The sequence below is a fragment of the Dipodomys ordii genome, unplaced genomic scaffold (genome assembly GCF_000151885.1).
Source record: "Dipodomys ordii isolate 6190 unplaced genomic scaffold, Dord_2.0 Scaffold102, whole genome shotgun sequence".
NCBI classification, from domain to species: Eukaryota; Metazoa; Chordata; class Mammalia; order Rodentia; family Heteromyidae; genus Dipodomys; species Dipodomys ordii.
Window position 1 is genome coordinate 131,559 of NW_012267318.1, and position 18,779 is coordinate 150,337.

Genomic DNA, 18,779 nt, shown 5'->3' on the forward strand with positions numbered 1-18,779 from the left:
ACCATGTTAACCCTTGTCTCAGTCTCCATTTTCTTCCCATGCCTTTCTGGCTGGGGTTAGCTACTATCCTTCTACTATCAATCACAGAGAATGGACTTTTGAAGACTGAAGTCTTTTTGTTTGTTAAAAAATGTCTGCACATAGCTAATGGTGAGACACACTGAATATTAGGCTGACTGGGTTAACCTGCTTGACTAAGGTTACAGAAGTTACCAGGCTCCTCATTCACTTCTGCTCACCCAAGGTGGCATAGACAGTCTTGTTGACTTCCCTTTCTCACTGCCTGGGGACTTAGCAGAGGGACAGACAAAAGTAAGGAGAGATATGCATGCCAAAGCTATCATTCCTGCCAGGCAATGGCCCTGAGGCAGAGATCCCAATGCTAGTGTAGCCACAGTAGCAGGTAGCAAAGTGTGTGAATGACAACAGGCCCATTCAAAATTTGACAAAGATAAGCTTCAGAGAATGTAAGTACTTGCCTTCAAGATGAACTTTTGCTTTCCCCTGTTAGTGCTGGTACTAGGGCTTGAACTCAGGGCCTTTGTACTATTGTTTGGCTTTTTTGCTCAAGACTGGTACACTTCCACTTGAGCCATAGCTCTCCTTCATGCTTTTTGTTGGTTAACTGGAGATATGAATGTTACAAACTTTTCTGTCTGGGCTGGCCTTGAAGCTTGATCCTCAGATTTTAGCTTCCTGCGTAGCTAGGATTTACAGGAATAAGCTACTGGCACATTCTGGCTAAGCTTTTAAAAATATTTCTTCATAGGTAAGAGGTGGTTAAGGAAAGGTTACAGGCAAGAATAAGGATTAATTCACAGCACTACCACTACCACCAAAACAAAGCATTGAAAATATAGTAATATATATCAATTTATCCTCGGTCTATTAAGTTTTTGTATTTTTGTATTTTTGACTGCACTTGAATATTTTTATAATCTTGGGGATTATGTAAACTTGGTTGCTGTTCTGGGAGCTTGTTCTCCTGTTTCTTTAAAATATAAGCATATTATTTCTATAATAAATGTGTTCTGACTTACAAAATATTTACAGGCAAAGTAGTGAAAACTGTTTCTAAGCTGGGATTTATCTCATTCTGAAACTTCTGGGGATTTTCTTATTAAATAAATCTTAAGTCAACTACTCAATCAGCCTTTGGGCTAAGGTGCTGAGAATAACTTCAAAGAGTTCACAGCTCTTTGGAAAAGATAATATAGTTGATGTCCACTGTTGGGAATATAGACTCTTTGTAATTTTATTTTCATGAATCTCTTCCCACTTAAAATACCTTAAAAGTGCTGGAAGCCAGTGGCTCATTGCCTATAATTCTAGCCACTTGAGAGCTTGAGATCTAAGGATCAAGATTCAAAGCCAGCTCAGTCAGGAAAGTCTTTTAGGTCCAATTAACCACCAAAAGAACTGAAGTGGTGCTGTGGCTCAAGTAGCAGAGTACCAGTATTCAAAAAAAGCTAAGGAACAGGCCCTAGGTTCAAGCTCCAGTAGTGGTACAAGAAAAGAAAAATACACAAATTATGTTTTATAATTGTACCAGTCTCGAGGCAAACAGAAGCTAGGTGGGATTTATCCTTTTATATATATATGTATATATATATATATATATATATATACATATACATATATACATATATATATGTAACTAGTTTTTAAAAGAAATTTGAAATACTTTCATGGACTCTCAGTGTATTGTGGACACAATACATTGTATCTAATGGAGAAGATTTACAGAAATAATATTTGAGGTAACAAAGGACATGCGAGAATTACCAGAAACACAAGAGAGGAAAAGACCATTTAGTGGGAGAACACATGAGTAGAGCCTTGTATTATGAAGGACAAGGTAAAGGCCCCAAGAGGGACCCTAAATAGTAAAAATGAGATTGAAAAAAGGTATTTAGAGGCTAAATAAAATGTGAAGAACCTATTTACTATTCTAAGAACCATGGAAACTTATGGAAACAGCAGAGGAGTGACATGTCCAAATGTGCCTATAGAAAGATTGTATTGGAGTCACTGGAGGAAGAATGTGGAACTACTTTAGAGACAGTGGATGGCTGGGGTCATGGTTCAAGTGGTAGATTACCTGCCTAATATGAATGAAGCCCTGAGTTCAAATTCTTGTACTTCCAAGAAGAGATAAAGATAAGGTAAGAACTTATATGAGAAAAGTTTAAAAAAAAACAAAACATACCAGGCATAGTGGCGCATACCTATAATCTCAACTACTTTGGGAGTTGAGAGTGGGAGGATCATAGTTCAAGGCTAGCCAGAGAAAACATTAGTGAGCCCTGCTTCAATAAAAACAAATCAGGCATAGTGATTCGTGCCTGTAATTCCAGCTAGAAGGATCGTAGTCCAAGTCCAGCCCAGGAAAAAAGTAGGACCTTTTCCAAAAAGTAACTAAAGCAAAAAAAGGGGCTGGGAGCAGAGTTTAAGTGTTACAACACTTGGCTAGCAAGTTTACTTTCTGGTACCAATTTTTTTGGGGGGGAGGGTCCGGTCGTGGGGCCTGAACTCTGGGCCTGGGCGCTGTCCCTCAGCTCTTCAGCTCAAGGCTAGCGCTCTACCACTTGAGCCACAGCACCACTTCTGGCTTCTTTCTTTTTGCTTATGTGGTGCTGAGGAATCGAACCCAGGGCCTCAGGCATGCAAGGCAAGCGCTCTACCACTGAGCCACCTTCCCAGCCCCCAATTTTTTTTCCTAAAAATAATATAAGACCCACCAGGCACACTGGTGGCTCATGCCTATAATCCCAGCTACTCAGGAGACTGAGCTCTGAGGATCACAATTTGAAGCCAGACTAGGTAGGAAAGTCCATGAGACTCCCTTCTCCAATTAACTACCCAAAAGCTGCACGTGAAATAAGGTTCAAGTGGCAAAACACTATTCTCCAGCAAAAAAGCTCAAGGATAGTGCTCAGACCCTGAGTTCAAGCCCCAGGACTGGCATGAATAAGGATGATGATTATAATACAAGACCCAAACACAACTTTGAGAAGCTACTGTTTTAAGGACATTGCATTGTCAAAAAAAGTTTTGTTACAGTCTAGTCAACAACATGGCAACTACTAAAGCAAACACTACGATCAAACTCTTCACTAGCATCCCCTCAAAACTCTGTGCACCACTGCTAACACTAGCACCGTAAGTAAAGTCCTCCCTCGAAGCCAACTAGATAGTCTGGCCAATTTACGTCTAAATAAATGGGTCAACTGAGAATACTTCTGAGATGTTATTGCTCATCCTGCTAGGCTTTCTCAACAATGGATGGTATATATTCAGGACCAATATTGAATGTATGGTACTTCATTTCCTCTTTTGGTTGGGTATATTCGTTCCACCTCACTTGATTCGGAAGACAGAAGCTTCTTTTATTATTTATGTCATAAACTGTGGAATGGAGAAGAGTGGATTAATTAATTCAAAGTAATGGTTAAATCCAAACTAAGGATGAAGGAATGGATAGCAACCACAGAAGCCAGAATCACAGAAGCTCAACTGTGCCACTTTGTAAGACCGAAGCTATATGCCCTTTTAGATTCTCAGTGGGAAAATGTGAATATTAGAAATTGTACAGTTTGGTTAGACAGGGATTAAGTAGAAACACTTTAAGAATCAAATATATGAGGAGCAGTTTATATTTACTAAGCAGCCTATAGCTTCTATCTACAAACAATACCAGTTCCTTCTTTTTTTTTTTGGTCAGTCATGGAGCTTGAAATCTGGGCCTGAGTGCTGTCCTTCAGCTCTTCAGCTCAATGCTAGTGCTCTATCACTTGAGCCACAGCGCCACTTCTGGTTTTCTTGTGATTTCTTGGAAATAAGACTCTCACAGTCTTTCCTTCCTGGGGCTGGCTTTGAACTGCGATCCTCAAGTCTCAGCCTCCTGAGTAGCTACAGTTCCATTTTTTTATGATGATGACAAAAAAAAAGAGATATAGGGGCTAACTCTGTGTTTAGAGATTCAAATACTCAAAACTTTCTAAAAGTAATTATGTACCCCTAATATCACATACTCAATGAAAGGGACTCTCAAGCTGTCTCTAGATACTAAGTAAACAATGCCTACTGACACCCATCATCATGTCCTTGAAACACAATGTTCTTCTTAATTTTAGACAATCTGGCTTTCTACAAAATTATCTAACACAAAAAGGCAATTCTCTTATTTCCAATATTACCTAAAATTGAAGGAAGCAACCATTGCAAAGGAAATACCTGTTTCTACAAGTTTTCTCCTCCTCTGGCCAAATATTATTCAAATGGAGAGATATAAGATTAAAAACTCATTGCATGTTCTTGTCCAGAAATAGTTTGCCTGAAAATATAGATCTCAGTTTAAGTCTGGTCTTGATACAGTATCTTCAGATGCCCCATTCTATTCTGGGTTCATTTTATAACCCAGAATCAGTAGAAGCCCTTCTCTCTTCTCTATTCATGAGACAGAATTATTTACATGTAGAAATTGAGTTAATTCCAAAGACAGAACCAAGTTAAATTAGGGAAACTTTTTTAAAGAGGTCTCACTATATGGCCCAGGCTGGCCTTGAACTTAGAATCTTTCTTCCTCAATCTCCTGAGTGCTAGAATTACAGGTCTGTACCAATATGTCTGACTTTTGAAAAGTTATCTTTTGGAATAAATTAGGCTGAAAATTTCCCAAGTATTCCCCAGAAAGCACAAGCTTCAGAGGTGCTGTGATGCAGTCTCTAAATTCATGTCAATTACTATGTTAAGTAACAATAATACTTAAACATCTTATGACATCAAGCAGAGCAGCAAACTGGGTTTTTTTTCTTTTATTTTCCATTTCTTTTCTTTACTTGTTCTACTATTTTTCCCAATTGATTGGGCCAAGGGAAAGAAGAACTTCCGGAGGAACATTTCATATGATATATAATACTGCTACATCTATGTATAAAGATAGTAAAAAAAAATCACCAAATCTGTTAAATAATAGTTGGGGTAAATAGAGCAATAAAGAAAATTATCTGATTAAAATATATGTGTGTGAGAGATCTCAGTGAAACCCTTTGGTTAATACACTACAGAAAAGAAAGAAGGAAGAAGGAAGGAGGAAGAAGAGGCAGAAGAGGCAGAGGAGGCAGAGGAGACAGAGGAAAAGGAAGAAGAAGAAGAGGAGGAGGAGGAGGAGGAAGAAGAAGACGAAAAACAGGCTCTGTTAGGAGGTGGAGTACCAGTGGGGAGGGGGAGGTGAATGGAGAGGGTAAATGAAGATTAGTATGGTCCAAATACTTTATATGCAGGTATGAAAATAAAACAACCACCAGTTGAAAAAGTTTCATGAAAGGAAGTAGTTCAGGCTGATGAGGTACATTGTATCAAACTGTTACAATGAAAGCCTCCCCATAACTAATGTATGGTATTAAAATGTTTAAAGAAAGAAATGTTGGATTTAAGTCTCATTACACGAGACAAATGGTTAACACTGAGATACCTTGTAACTGGGATGTGTCCTCCTCCACTAGGTGGTTGTCTTCTCCTCCCTAAGTATTTTGTGCTCCCTCAGAAAACTAGAGACCAAATAATGTCATAAGGAAAAAAATTAAAGTACACCTTTATTGTTTTTCCTTCTAGTTTTGTTACTAGCGTCCTAAAACTGGTAAGGACAATAATAAAACTGAATCAGTTACTTTACTACAATAGTCCCTTTATGTGTTTCTTTACTTTTCAATTTCTCTCCATCCCATTGTATTCTGTATGCTATATTAGCCCAAATCTTCCTTAAATATGAAAAATCTAAATATTTGCCACTAAAATAATCATAATTTTTCTTTTACCTCAACATTTGTAAGGTAAAATAAAAGTTCCTCAGTTTGCTAAGTCTTTGAATTGAGCCTTAAAAATTAATCTTCTCAGTGTATGCCTCCTTAATAACTTATATAAATTAACTCCAAAGTCTTAACTTCCACAAAAATCTTTCACTCGGTGTTAAATGTACTCCCTAACACTAATTGGAAAGAAAAACTAAATGTGGAGATAGTTCTAAATCTCTCAGTCTGGCCCTGTGGTATTTTCAAGATTTTTCTCAAGCAATACCCTCTCTCCCTCTCCCTCACTCTCTCTCCCCTCTCTGTCTCTGTCTCTCTCTTTCTCACATACACACACACACACAAAACTGTCATATTTTCACTAGCAAACAGGAAAGTAAAAATAATTTTTAATTTCTAAAAGCAAATAATGACTTCTCCATGAAGACAGGGCCTTTATTCATCACCCAAGGAGTCCTCAATATCTGCAGTATTATTTGCTACCTATTAAACAAATATTTTTAATAAGAGTATCTTTATTCTAAATAAAAATATTGCTGCTATATTGGTGATACATTATATGGATAATGAAAACCAAACACAAACATTTTTGAAATGTTCCATGGTTCCTTCATTTCACTAAATTTTAGTTTCTTTTGAAATTTAAATGGAAAAGGCTTCATGATGCCAAGTTCAAAAGTCATTAGTGATAATTTATCAAGTTCCTATTTTTCCAGATATAAACATACAATCTTTGGCCCAGATGGTATAACTTTTCCATAGTCTTAAACATTAAGGCTCATGAAGACCCTTCTTATGAATTTCTTTGTGTTTCACAGGTCTTCAGGAACAAAATTGACTGTTATATTTTGACGGTAAATAAGGCAAAGTGAAGCAAAAGGAAAAAACAATTCACAATAAAATCTTTGTTATAATATTTATTGTTAGAAATGGATCTTTAATGCATACTTTGTGTTTATATAAATTCTACATTCTCTTAAAGCTTTGTCTTTTGTTTTCTTTGGAGTTTTTTTCTTTTGGCCTCCAAGTGAACTTAATACATTATCTATGTATTTGGTTCTTTATAGACTTTTTTTAGGTTGAAAAATTCATTTTGAGACACCATGCATATTATATACCTTACTTAATCCAAAGAACTGCTTGCACTTCCAAAAAGTCACAATAAGGCTGAACTTATAACCTTTATGTCCTAAATTTTCCATGTTCCATTTCTGAATAAAGAAATACTTATTCAGTATTATGTATGCTTGCTACCTAAAAACTCAGATTGTCAGAGACGCTTCAGTAAATTATCTCTAGCTTAAGATTATATCTTATTCTACTTTCTCTCAGAAATGACTTTGTCAACATTAAATGCTGTGCCATATGCAGTATTTTCCCAAAAGCTTAAATAAGAATCAAACTTGTACTTTCTAGACTGTATATTTAACCTTAAAATTATATATCTATATATACACATATAGTATGCTGCATGTTAAATTATCACTTCAAGTAACTTGAATATATTTAGCAAACATTCAGCCAAACATTCGTTCAGACTTAGACACCACTAAGCCTATGAAACTTGAAAATTCAAGTAAAGTCTGCAGAAATATTAAGAAAAAGAAGATTGATTTTTGAACTTACAGAATTGTGCAGATACAAAAGTGCTTAGCATGACAAAATTACCAAAATAAAAACATTTTGAAAGTTATTTGGTTCTAGCAATATTAACTACTATGTACTTTTGGATAATCGAACATTTGCATTTTAAATTTTATAGAAATGTTCTCTTTTTAACAAGTTAAAAAGGCACACAAAAAATAGATCAAACTATAATGTTATTTTTCATCCTAGTTAACTCATCACAGATAACTCAACAAAAGAATGCTTGAATACTCAGCTGTACTAAAATACAGTATTTGAATAGAGCACATCACTTCATCCATTGTTTGCTACCCCTGATCCTAGAACAGGCTGCCGACAGACTGGACAAGTACAATTCTCTGAGAGCCATCGGTCAATACAGTGGATATGAAATTCATGCATACAAGGTAATTGCCTGAGTTTGTTTCCAGTTACGTAGTCACTAATACAAACACTACAGATTTTACCTAATTCACTATCAATACCATTGTGCTCATAGTTCCGGGTTGAAAGATTGTCAATCTGCTCTTTGGTTAAACCACGTATTGGTTCATCATCACCCTCATTTAGTAAAAAGAAGTGAGCAAGGCGAAGAATAGGTAAGGTTCCAGTCTCAACTAAATTGTTTGAATTTTCCAACTGCCTGCTACCTCTGTTGTCACTGTTTCGAGCCAGTGGTTGGGTGGTCTCATTTTCACCTGACAATTCAGTGCTGCCTACTTGGCCTCGCCTATCTCGTGAGGAACCTACACTACGCTGGCTGCTGTCATGACCTGAACCTAAGTTGTTACTCAGTTCTGAGTGCATATCTGGCAAATACTGACCATTTCTCTGAATCTCTGACTCAGACTCAGCCTCCATTAGAGAACTTAGTTCTCCAAACCCAGTCATGATCTGCCTTAAAATTGACCGAAGAGCCACTGAGGATGGCTCAACAAGCTCATTCTCAGAAACCCTCCGAAGGGGCACTGTTATAGTGCTAACATAGGTTCGAATGCCTGACCGTTCTAAACGGGAAATAGTTCGTCGAAAACCCCCACTATTGCTTTCAACAGTGACTGTATTTTCTGCTAGCCCTACTCTGGATCGGGTTCTATTTGCAATACTATCCCGATCTCTATTTTCTCCAGGACGAATCCTTCTCACTTGAAGATCCAGTGTGATTGTTGGATGTCGTCGTATAGCAGCTAATGATCTGCTAGATTCTTCTCCTTCTTCTACTGTTATTCTTGACACAAGTCTTGAATTGGAGAATGGGGCATGTGTAGTTCCTTGGCGTCCCCTATCCTGTTCTAAAAAAACCTGAGTTATACGTCTCCTCCTAATAGACCTTCTAATGGTTTGTTGCAAAGGTCTGCTTTCCCTTTGGGAATTGGAATCAACAGTGCCACTCTGCCTATGAATTGGTGAACGGCTTCGACTACTGAAAGTAGACCGTAATCTTATTGGCTCTAATCTTTGGTTTGTATTCCTCACTGTAACATTACTTCTAGCCCCATTTTCCCAAACATGTGCTGCTCCAAATCGCTGCCCCTCCCTCTGCCTGAGTTCACTACCTGATTGGTTTGTGTGAGTACTAAAATTAGTGCTAGGAGAACTAGTTCTAGGAATGTTAACTGCTCCCCCAATGCCATTTCTTGACCTTCCCAGTGTTGAGGATGATCCTTCAACCAAATTCTGCCCTCTTGAACCAATCGTCCCAGTCCTTGGACGATTAGGACGACTACCACTGGAATTCATTGAGGTTTGGCTTCTTGTTCGCCTAGCCACAGGACTAGTTGATCTTTGTTGCCTATTTCTAGTATGATCTCTGCTAATATCTGACAATGGAATGTCCATGTAATCTTCTCTAGGAACTTCAAATCCTCTATTCTCATGATTTATGTGGATTTCCAAACTAAACCGAAACTCTCCGCTATTTGGGTTTGCTCGACTCACAGCTCTCCAAGTTTGGTTCCCATTTTGTCCACTTCGTGTAGCATTTCCTGTGCGACGAAAGGTGTTCAACCATTCCATCAAAGAATCTTCATTTGAACTTTCACTCAGAATTTCTGAATCTGAAAGGCAAATTAAATCAACTGTAGGTCTATTTCTAAAATCTATCCTTAGATCTTTATTGAACACTTGTAAAACGACAACAACAGAATTTGTATTAAATAATGACTGTGTTTTTAATAAACAAAAAAAGGTTAAAAGGGCTCAGGGGGATGTGTTTATAATCCTAGCTACCCAAGAGACAGAGCTTGGGAAAATTGCTGTTAGAGGGTAGCCTGGGCAAAGGTTAACAAGACCCTCTCCCTGCCCTCCCATCTTAATCAACAAGCCAGGCATGGTAATTTCCTTCTTGTGGTCCCATCTACTGGGAAGTTCAGGAAAGAAGACTGAGGTCGGAGACTGACCCCAGGACACTATTTAAAACGAAAAAACACTAAAGCAAAAAGGCTAGAGGCCTCAAGCGGAAGAACCCCTATCTAGCAAGCCCAAGGCTACAAATTCAAACCCCAGTAATACAAAAGTAACCAAAAATTGAACTTTCTAAATATATATACATATATATTATAAACATATGGAATTATAAAACTTTAGATAGTATTTATGCAAAATTGTGGAGAAATCTACTTTCTTGCTTTATATCTGCTCGTTATTAACAAAATATTAAGACAAATGAGAAATATACCCAATACCAAAATTTTACAATTATAATTATTTCCCTCACATACTACAATAAAATACACTGGCAAAATTCATATCTGGAATCATTCCTTAGCAATTTTATCTTATATCTCAGGGCCTGCCAAAAACTGTTCATCTAAAGAAACCTAGCTTTATAGATAAAATATTAGAACCATATTAGCTGCCTTTATGTGAACTCAAGAGTTCTATATGGTTTTATCCTTGTCTTTAAATAAGGGGTAACAATAGTAGCAATTTCATAGGGGCATTGTGAATATAAAATAAGACACTGAATATAAAATGATTAACACCTGACACATAGGTAGGAAGCATTCAATAAATATTCTCAACTTATTTTTTACATTCATTTTGAATGTGAACTTCATTGCTAAATTTCCAGCCTCAAGGAGGGCACCAATGGCTCACACTTGTAATCCTAGCTATCCAGAAGGCTGAGATTTGAGGGTTGAAAGCCACCTTGGGCAGACAAATTCAAAAGACTCATCTCCAATTAAGCAAAAGCTAGAAGTAGAGGTGAGGTTCAAATGGTAGAGCTCCAACCTTGAGCAAATAAAGCTAAGTAAGAGCAAAGGTCCTGAGTTCAAGCCCTAGTACTAGTGTATACACACACACACACTCATAATTCCCAGCTTCTACAACAGTTACAAGACTAGACTCACAATATTATGAAATAAACCACTTTATTAATCAATGTGTCCCAGATAAATTTTTCATTATGATAGAGCTACTATGCCAAGCTTAAATATTTCATTTGCAACCAGTGAGTTTAAAGTATAAAACTTAATGAAAAATATTTTGAGACAAACTTTGACTTTAAAAATGTGTTCTAATCAGAAGTACATATCAGATAAAATATTTTTATTTCATTAAGATATTCCAATCTAGCTTTAAACATTTTTTTGTTTTTCTTCATAAATGTTGAAACTTGTTTTTCTTTTAATGTTGAAGTTAAAGCTATTAATTCCTGCTGGTGCCAATAAAATAGTGACCTTAGCTAGATTCTAAAGAAAATAAGCTACTTGATGAGTACATTCTACAGTTAAACCTACTTAAAAGACCAACATGAGAGCTTTATAAATACAACTTGCATATCTGAACACAAATTAAAAATGGGTTAGTATCTAATTTTCATTTTAGTTTGGAAAATATGAATAAAAGGCCAGTAAACATCATTCTTAATGCTACTCCATTAATTGATTAATTAGAATGTAGTGATGACAGTAAATATAGGCAAGTTAGCTCAATTCCCTCCTACTCTTCTTCTATTATAGATTACAAGCATGGCAAATGGACATGGAGACAACCTGGTCTAGGTACCAGCAAATACCTAGCTGTGGATATAACTAAGTATTATCATACAAATGATACTCTGGAACAGAAGTATCCCATAAACTGCTCTGCAATAGGGGAAATGTTCTATTTTTGTGCAGTCCAGTTACAGGTAATGTTAAGAAACTGAATGTAACTGGTATGACTGAGAAACTTCCTTACAAATTAATTAAAAAGTCACATTTGGCTAGTAGCTTCTTTACCAGATGGCTCAATTATAGACTCACTCTGCTAGTTAGGTAGATCCTAGGATTTGAGAAGCAAATTTCTCTGTCTTCCCTGAGCTGTTAGCATAGGAAAAAAACATTCTATTTTACTGAGCTATTGCATTTTGAATTCACTATAATTGGTATGATCACTTTGACATAATAGGTGAAATTACAAATAAATATATCTGGGACGGAAATAGAACTGGTAAGAGGAACACTAAAATTAGGTTTTATTTCTAGCTTTATTGACTTCTATTACATTTTCTTATTTTAATTTTTGCAGAGCTGAGGACTAAACTTAGGGCCAGTGCCCTTCCACTGAGCTAAATTCCCATATTCCCAATCCTTAATTCAAATTTTTTATAAAACTTTTTATATTATAGCTATATGTTTAGTAAAATTTCAAAAAGTCTTTAAAAGCAATAAAAACAGGTGTCCTGGTTCAGTCTTTCTGTTTTGTTTTATATACAAATTTTTAGAAGGTAAGCCTATTTAGAACACTGTAGAAAAGTAGTGTATACATTCTAAGATTAAATAGAACTGCTTATAATAGCTTAATTCTATACTATTTTATGTAATACAAGCTTCTTGAAGGCAATCGGTGTACATGCTACCTATGACACATAAATATTACCTGAAAGCATCAAAACTAAATATACTACACAAAATACAGTATTTTCTTTACTTATCATTGTTCCAATCAAGCTTATTCTTAATGGAAAGGACTCCATAGTACCTCTATTATTTGTCCCATTTCTCAAGTCAGGCTGAGATGCTAATTGTTCCTTCACTGTATCTAGCCGTTGTTGTAGTTCTTCTGATGTTATTTCTCCTGAAATAATGAAAGGTAGCTCATTTAACAATTTTAAATTACCAAGTTTTATGAGAACTCATGAAGGCTAAAACTAATTTTTAGCAAACTATAGAAAACAATGTTATTATTTTCTTATGTTGTGCAAAGTGAACAATTAAAATATTTAACTGACACACATACATCAATTTGGTTGTGGCTCACATGCAATTTTATTAAAATTAAAATATGATTTGAGTAATTGGTAAAACACTGTTACCTCTTACATATAGGACCTATAAACAATAATTATGTGCATTTTTGTCAGGCTTAAAAAGGAATTAGGCTGTGTATAATAACTTATACTTGGGAAACAGAAACCAGGAGGGTTCATGGTTCAAGGCCAGCCGAGGCAAAAAGTTAGCAAGACCTTCCCACACTCCACAAAAATTAGCCAACTGTGCAAGGTGGCACATGGATGTGTGCATATGTAAGAGGGTCTTGGTCTAAGACAGCCCAGGGCAAAAATGTTAAAACAAAAGGGCTGGTATATAGTTCAGGTAATAGAACAACTGTCTAGCAAGAATAGAGCTTGTGTTTAAAAAAATGTTTAAAGAGAATAAATAAATAAACAAATAATAAATTAACAAGGGAAGCCAGGCCCCTTTGGCTTCTGTCTGTAACCCTAACTACTCAAGAAGCTGAGATTTGAGAATCATGGTTTGAAGGAAGCCAGCCTGGGGAAGAAAGTCTGTAAAATTGTCTCCAATTAACCGTCGAAAAGCTGGAAGTGGAGCTATAGGTCAAATAGTGGAGTGCTAGTCCTGAGCACAGAAGCTCAAGGACAGCTCCCAAGCCTTGAGTTCAAACCCCTGGACTTATTTTTAAAAAAAAAAGTACTTTGACAAAACTTCAAATCTTCCTTGAAATCTTACTTGAAATTTACATATTAAATAGGCCAGCAACATAAAAACAATATTTAAATGCAGAAATTTCATGTTATTTGTTAAATAAATTTCTAAGAATATTACAGAGCACATTGAACTTTGGGGGCTATTACTTTGCAGGTTAATAATTAACACCTCAAATGAGTTAGACTTGAGTTTAAAATATTTTATAAATAATATTTTGTTTAACTTTAGAGAACTGGAGCATTCAGGGTATAACTCAGTAAAAAAAAACACTTGCTTAGGGGGAGTGGGGGGAGGATGGGATGGGAAGGGGAAACAAAGGAGGAGGCTACAATGCTCGATAAGAAATGAACTCATTATCTTGCCCATGTAATTGTAACCCCTCTGTACAGTATTTTCACAATAAAAAATAAATTAAAAAAAAACAAAAACCACTTGCCTAGCATTTCTTAGGTTCAATCCATAACAATGTAAAGCTGAAAGAAGAAGGGGTGAGGAGAGTGGTAGGAGAGAGGCTTGAATATATGTTCAAATACTTAACACTTACACATTAATGTCTTAGTTTGAAATTTGTTAGTACACATAAACAGTATTCTCCTCATAAAATAGAGAAGTGAACTAGTAGCTTTTCGACTGTTATTTTGTAAAGTTTTTAACTTCACAAAAACAGTTCATATTTTGAGAGAGGAAAGTGGGGGGACGGGTGGTGGGGGAAGGCTGTCCTTACTTGAAATGCCTCTTTCCGATGATGAAAAAAAAGACAGACTGTCTTTCATGCATATCTTACCAGGGGTGCCTAAAAGATTATGGTCTCTCATTAGCCGATAATCTTCATCATTCAGTTCATTAATAAACTGATAATAGGCTTCTTCTCTGTGGAGACGCTCTTGCTGCCATCTTCTCTCATTTTCACGATGATTTTGTTCTTGAGATGAAGTTTCTTCGCCACCACCATCAGATCTAGGTCTAGACTGATTCATACTGAGGCTCTGGGATTCCTGTTCAAATAAACATCCACACATATACACACATATATGTATATATGTATATAAGCCAAGGTATTATCATGGACTGCATATGACTTTGCATTTTAAAATTAGTATTTTTAAAATTGTGTGCCTTACTCAAATACTTCATTTGTCAAATCTTGCAGTGGGAGAACTTAAGATAATTTTTTAAAAATACCTTATAAAGGACAGAAAACATATGGGCCTATTACTTTGCCTTGTGCCTAAAATCATTAGTTAGCCAGGCAGAATTCAGCACAAAGGCTTCATAGCGGAACCAAAGTGATTATTTCCCTCTCCTTCTTTGATACTCTGGTGAAACTTGTCTAAAAGTCGTCACTCAAGTTTCAAATATTTGGGTACTTCATTTTAACACAGCAATCTTAGGCTTGAGTTATTCATGTTCTTAATAAGAAAGGGCCACTTAAGGGATAGGGGTGGGGTATAATTTATATTTATTTCCAGAAATGAAATGCTTCCAAAATAAAGGTAATAAAGGTAGTATCATCACCACAATCTCACTGCACCTTCTTGAACAAAAAATAATTTACCTATTCTATCTTCTGAACAGACTCAGAGTTGATCTCTCCTTAAATCTCAACAGGAATGTTATGAAATCCTACAAGAAACAACAGGACACCTGCAGCTCTTAAGTTTGTGGGTGTACATCAAAACACTGTGCTCTTCCCTCAGACTGGAATGGTTAGGTCCAGGGATTTGACTGCCAGTGAAACTTACTGACTTTGCCTAAGCAGATGCTATTTTTGGATTACATTTGAATGTCATTTCCCAAGAAGCTTATTTTCAATTTTTTGACTACTTTATTTTGTCAGTCCTGTGGTTTGAACTCAGATTTTCAAATTATAAAGAAAGAGAGAGAGAACCATTTGTCTCATAAGTATTTTAGATTTTTTTTCAGGGTGGGGGGGGGGTAGGTCATGCCTTGAACTCTGGGCCTGGGTGCCATCCCAGAGCTCTTCAGCTCAAGCACTCTACCACTTGAGCCACAGCACCACTTCCTGTTTTCTAGTGGTTAACTGGAGATAAAAGAGTTTCAGGGACTCTCCTGCCCAGGGTTGGCTTTGAACCATGATCCTCAGATCTCAGCCTCCTGAATGAATAGCTAGGATTACAGGCATGAGCCACAGGCACCAGGCATATTTTAGAATTTTTTTTTGGGGGGGGGGTCTGGTCGTGGGGCCTGAACTCTGGACCTGGGCGCTGTCCCTCAGCTCTTCAGCTCAAGGCTAGCGCTCTACCACTTGAGCCACAGCACCACTTCGGCTTTTTTCTTTTTGCTTATGTGGTGCTGAGGAATCGAACCCAGGGCTTCATGCATGCAAGGCAAGCGCTCTACCACTGAGCCACCTTCCCAGCCCATATTTTAGAATTTTTTTAAGCACATCAATCTAATAAGTTACTAATATAGGAGTTTATCACACTTACATGAAGGCACTCTTTTAAAATTCAGATGCCCAGATCTCATTCCCAATCCATGGTCAAAATTTCCCAGGGTAGGGTTCAAGTGTATCATTAATAGCTAATGGAGGTATTCTGCTGAGGAAATAAACTATTCTTTGACAATCTTTTGGTGCTCTCACTAAGAGATATGTGTAACAATACAACACCTGAAAGAATGCAGTCTGGAGCACAAATGGCTAGGCTGCCAGGGAAGCAAATGTTGCAACTCTACCTCTGAAAATATGCCAGGTGTTTAATGCAAGCTGCTTTACAGAGAAGTTAGCCTAGGAGTCTAAACTACTGTAGGAGTAGGCAACTATCCAATTTCCATGTATCTTAAATTACAAATTCAAGGTGTTTTTACTGTGGTTATTACACTGTCACTCTGAATGAAAAATCGAGTAGCACTGTCCACTAAAATGCGAGTTAACATTATTTTAAACGCAAGATTTCCCATTTCTAGAACTGTCAGGCCCATAAATCAGCAAGAGCATTATTTGGCAGTTATAAGATACTAACCAACTTACAAAATTAAAAACTGATATAAAAATCAGGACAGCCTAATACTAGAAAACCTGAAACTTGCTCCTCTGAGATATTAGTTTTGTACAATTATCCACAATTAAATCCACGTGAATACCTTATTTTCCTTTCAACATGTCCTTAACATATGAAATCGTATCCATCCTTCAGTTGTTTGTGCCTTTTTTGAGAGCTGCCCATCTGAAGCAATAAAAAGAGAGCTGAATTATTCATGAAGTTGCTTCTTTGAAGGCCAGAGACTCCCAACTCTAATGCAAAGCCAACGAATATTCTCCAGTGGATTTTGTCATATGCTCACCTAGAAAATGTAAAAGAGTCCCCACACAATCCGGTCATGGAAATCACCCCCGCCCTCTCCAAGACCTTCTTTTCTCTTCTCGCACGACAAATCTAGGCCTTGCCTCTACACCGTCACTGCTCCTGGGATCAGGCCTCCTCTCTCAACGGCCTTCCTTCCTACCACATACCCATTCGGATGCTGCCAGGGTTAGGTTGATTCCACTTCGAAAACCCTTACTTTCTTGCCACCTCCGCCCTCCGTCCCGCTACTGGTTCTTTCCCTGGCCGTTGCGAAGGAAGCTCGCGCCTAAAGGACCGTCCCCACTACAACCAACAAACCTGGCTCCCGGGCCCCAACCAACCTCTCCCCCAACCGGGTCTCAAGTAACGCTTCCCTGAGCGACCTAGATTCCCACCGGGAAGCAGGTGACAGACGGTGCTTCCAAGCCAATCCCCAGCTACGGAAACTCATTTAGAGAGAAGTTAACCAATCAGAGAAAAGGTGGGTGGTTCCCCCCCCCCAAGGACGGCCTGCTTTCAGAGGCGTATCCAGGAAGTAGTGGTGGTTAGGACCCTGAGCGACCAGCACTCCCCTCCGCCCCCACCCCCGGCCCACCTCCACTGGAACCGTCCGACCCGCCTCCAGCCCGGAAAAATACGAGGAGGCCGTGGGCGGTTGTCCTCTCCGCCCGCCGGAGGCTGTGGTGGGGCGGCCGGACAGGGTGTCCGCCGCGCCTTGAGGGGCCCGTGGTGTCCTTGAAGCGGGCCCTGCTGCAGTGTGGGGTCGCCGAGGCCGAGGGGAAGCTAGGCAGCAGAACGGCAGGTCCCGGACCGTAAGCTCCCTCCACCAGGCCGCGCGGAGGGAGGCCGCTGGGCTGCGGGGTCTGAAGCGCCAGGGTGGTGCGTCTGGAAACTGCCTCCGGCGGGAGCGGACGCCTGCGTTCCGCCCCCCCGCCACGCCGCGGTCACGGGGCCCTCCTTTTCAAGTCCAGACCTCCGGGCCCACTGATCGCGGGGCGGGCGGGCGGGCGGGGGGAGCGGGGGCAGCGCGCCATCTCAGAGACGCTGTGCTTGTTCCATGCTTGCAGGGTGCCAGCACCTGCACCTGTTTGTGTCTCTTAACTGTCCAGGTGTAGTGTGTTAATCAGCCTGGCCTTTTCGGCTAGCCAAGAGTTGGAAAGTCCAATAAATGGCTTCTAAGTGCTTTTTCTTTCCTTTGGCACGACCACAGTTCAACTGAGATCACCCAGCGTGCTAAGCACGTCCTCAACCACTTGAGCCACTCTTGTGACTGTTTTGAGATAGTCTTGGTTTATGCCCAGGCTAGCCTGGAATGCGAGCCAATATTTGTGCTTTCTAGAATAGCTAGGATGATAGGCACATACCACTGAGGCCAGCCATTATTTGAGATGGAATCCCATGAACTTTGCCTAGGCTGGCCTATTACTGTGATTCCCTGATCTCTGCCTCCCAAGAAGCTAGGATCAAAGGCTTGAGCCATATCCACCTGGCTTGTGGGGTTTGGGAGGAGAACTTTTTCTTTCTTCCTTTCTTTCTTTCTTTCTTTCTTTCTTTCTTTCTTTCTTAACTTTTTCTTTCTTCCTTCCTTTCTTTCTTTCTTTCTTTCTTTCTTTCTTTCTTTCTTTCTTCCTTCCTTCCTTCCTGTTTCTTCTTTCTTTTTCTTTCTTTCTTTCTTAATTTCTCTTTCTTTCTTTCTCTCTCCTTCCTTCCTTCCCCCTCCTTTCTCTCTCGATTTGCTGTTGAGAAAATAGCTTAAAACCCCTAACCATCTGTGGTTTGAGTTCTTTGTTTTCTAAGATTCATAGTTAAGTTCTTCACTTGGTCTCAATCGTCATCATCAGGCCCTGTTCTAACATAGCTCCATTTCCTGACACCCTCACCATCTAAATGACTTAAATCATCTAAGGTGCTCATAGAGATGTTATCACATTCCTTCCTTCTTTCATTGTTGCATTGACTACTTCCATCTTTATGCTGACTGCCTTTATAAGAAGATGCACTATTTAGCATGAGTTGCCCTACCAGTATAATAGGGGTAAATCGTCAAATTTTTAATCAGCATATTGATGTCAATAATAAAAAGAAAATATGCATGTAGA

At 38.4% G+C, this 18,779-nt stretch overlaps 1 protein-coding gene across 3 annotated transcripts; it reads right to left on the reverse strand.

Moving 5' to 3' along the window:
* Positions 1-6,730: 6,730 nt before the first annotated feature.
* Rnf6 (ring finger protein (C3H2C3 type) 6) lies at positions 6,731-17,546 on the reverse strand. 3 transcript variants are annotated; one of them, XM_013027322.1, is made up of 5 exons: positions 17,276-17,546; positions 16,478-16,560; positions 14,157-14,367; positions 12,405-12,500; positions 6,731-9,493 (listed from the first exon to the last, which is right to left on the reverse strand). In XM_013027322.1, exons 3-5 carry the CDS (start codon positions 14,347-14,349, stop codon positions 7,731-7,733), a joined length of 2,052 nt encoding a protein of 683 aa, XP_012882776.1. In that variant the 5' UTR covers positions 14,350-14,367; positions 16,478-16,560; positions 17,276-17,546; the 3' UTR covers positions 6,731-7,730. The 3 variants fall into 3 exon arrangements, with proteins under 3 accessions (XP_012882776.1, XP_012882777.1, XP_012882775.1); XM_013027323.1 differs by lacking the exon at positions 17,276-17,546 and adding an exon at positions 17,076-17,094; XM_013027321.1 differs by lacking the exon at positions 17,276-17,546 and adding an exon at positions 17,022-17,092.
* Between the last annotated feature and the right edge of the window lie 1,233 nt (positions 17,547-18,779).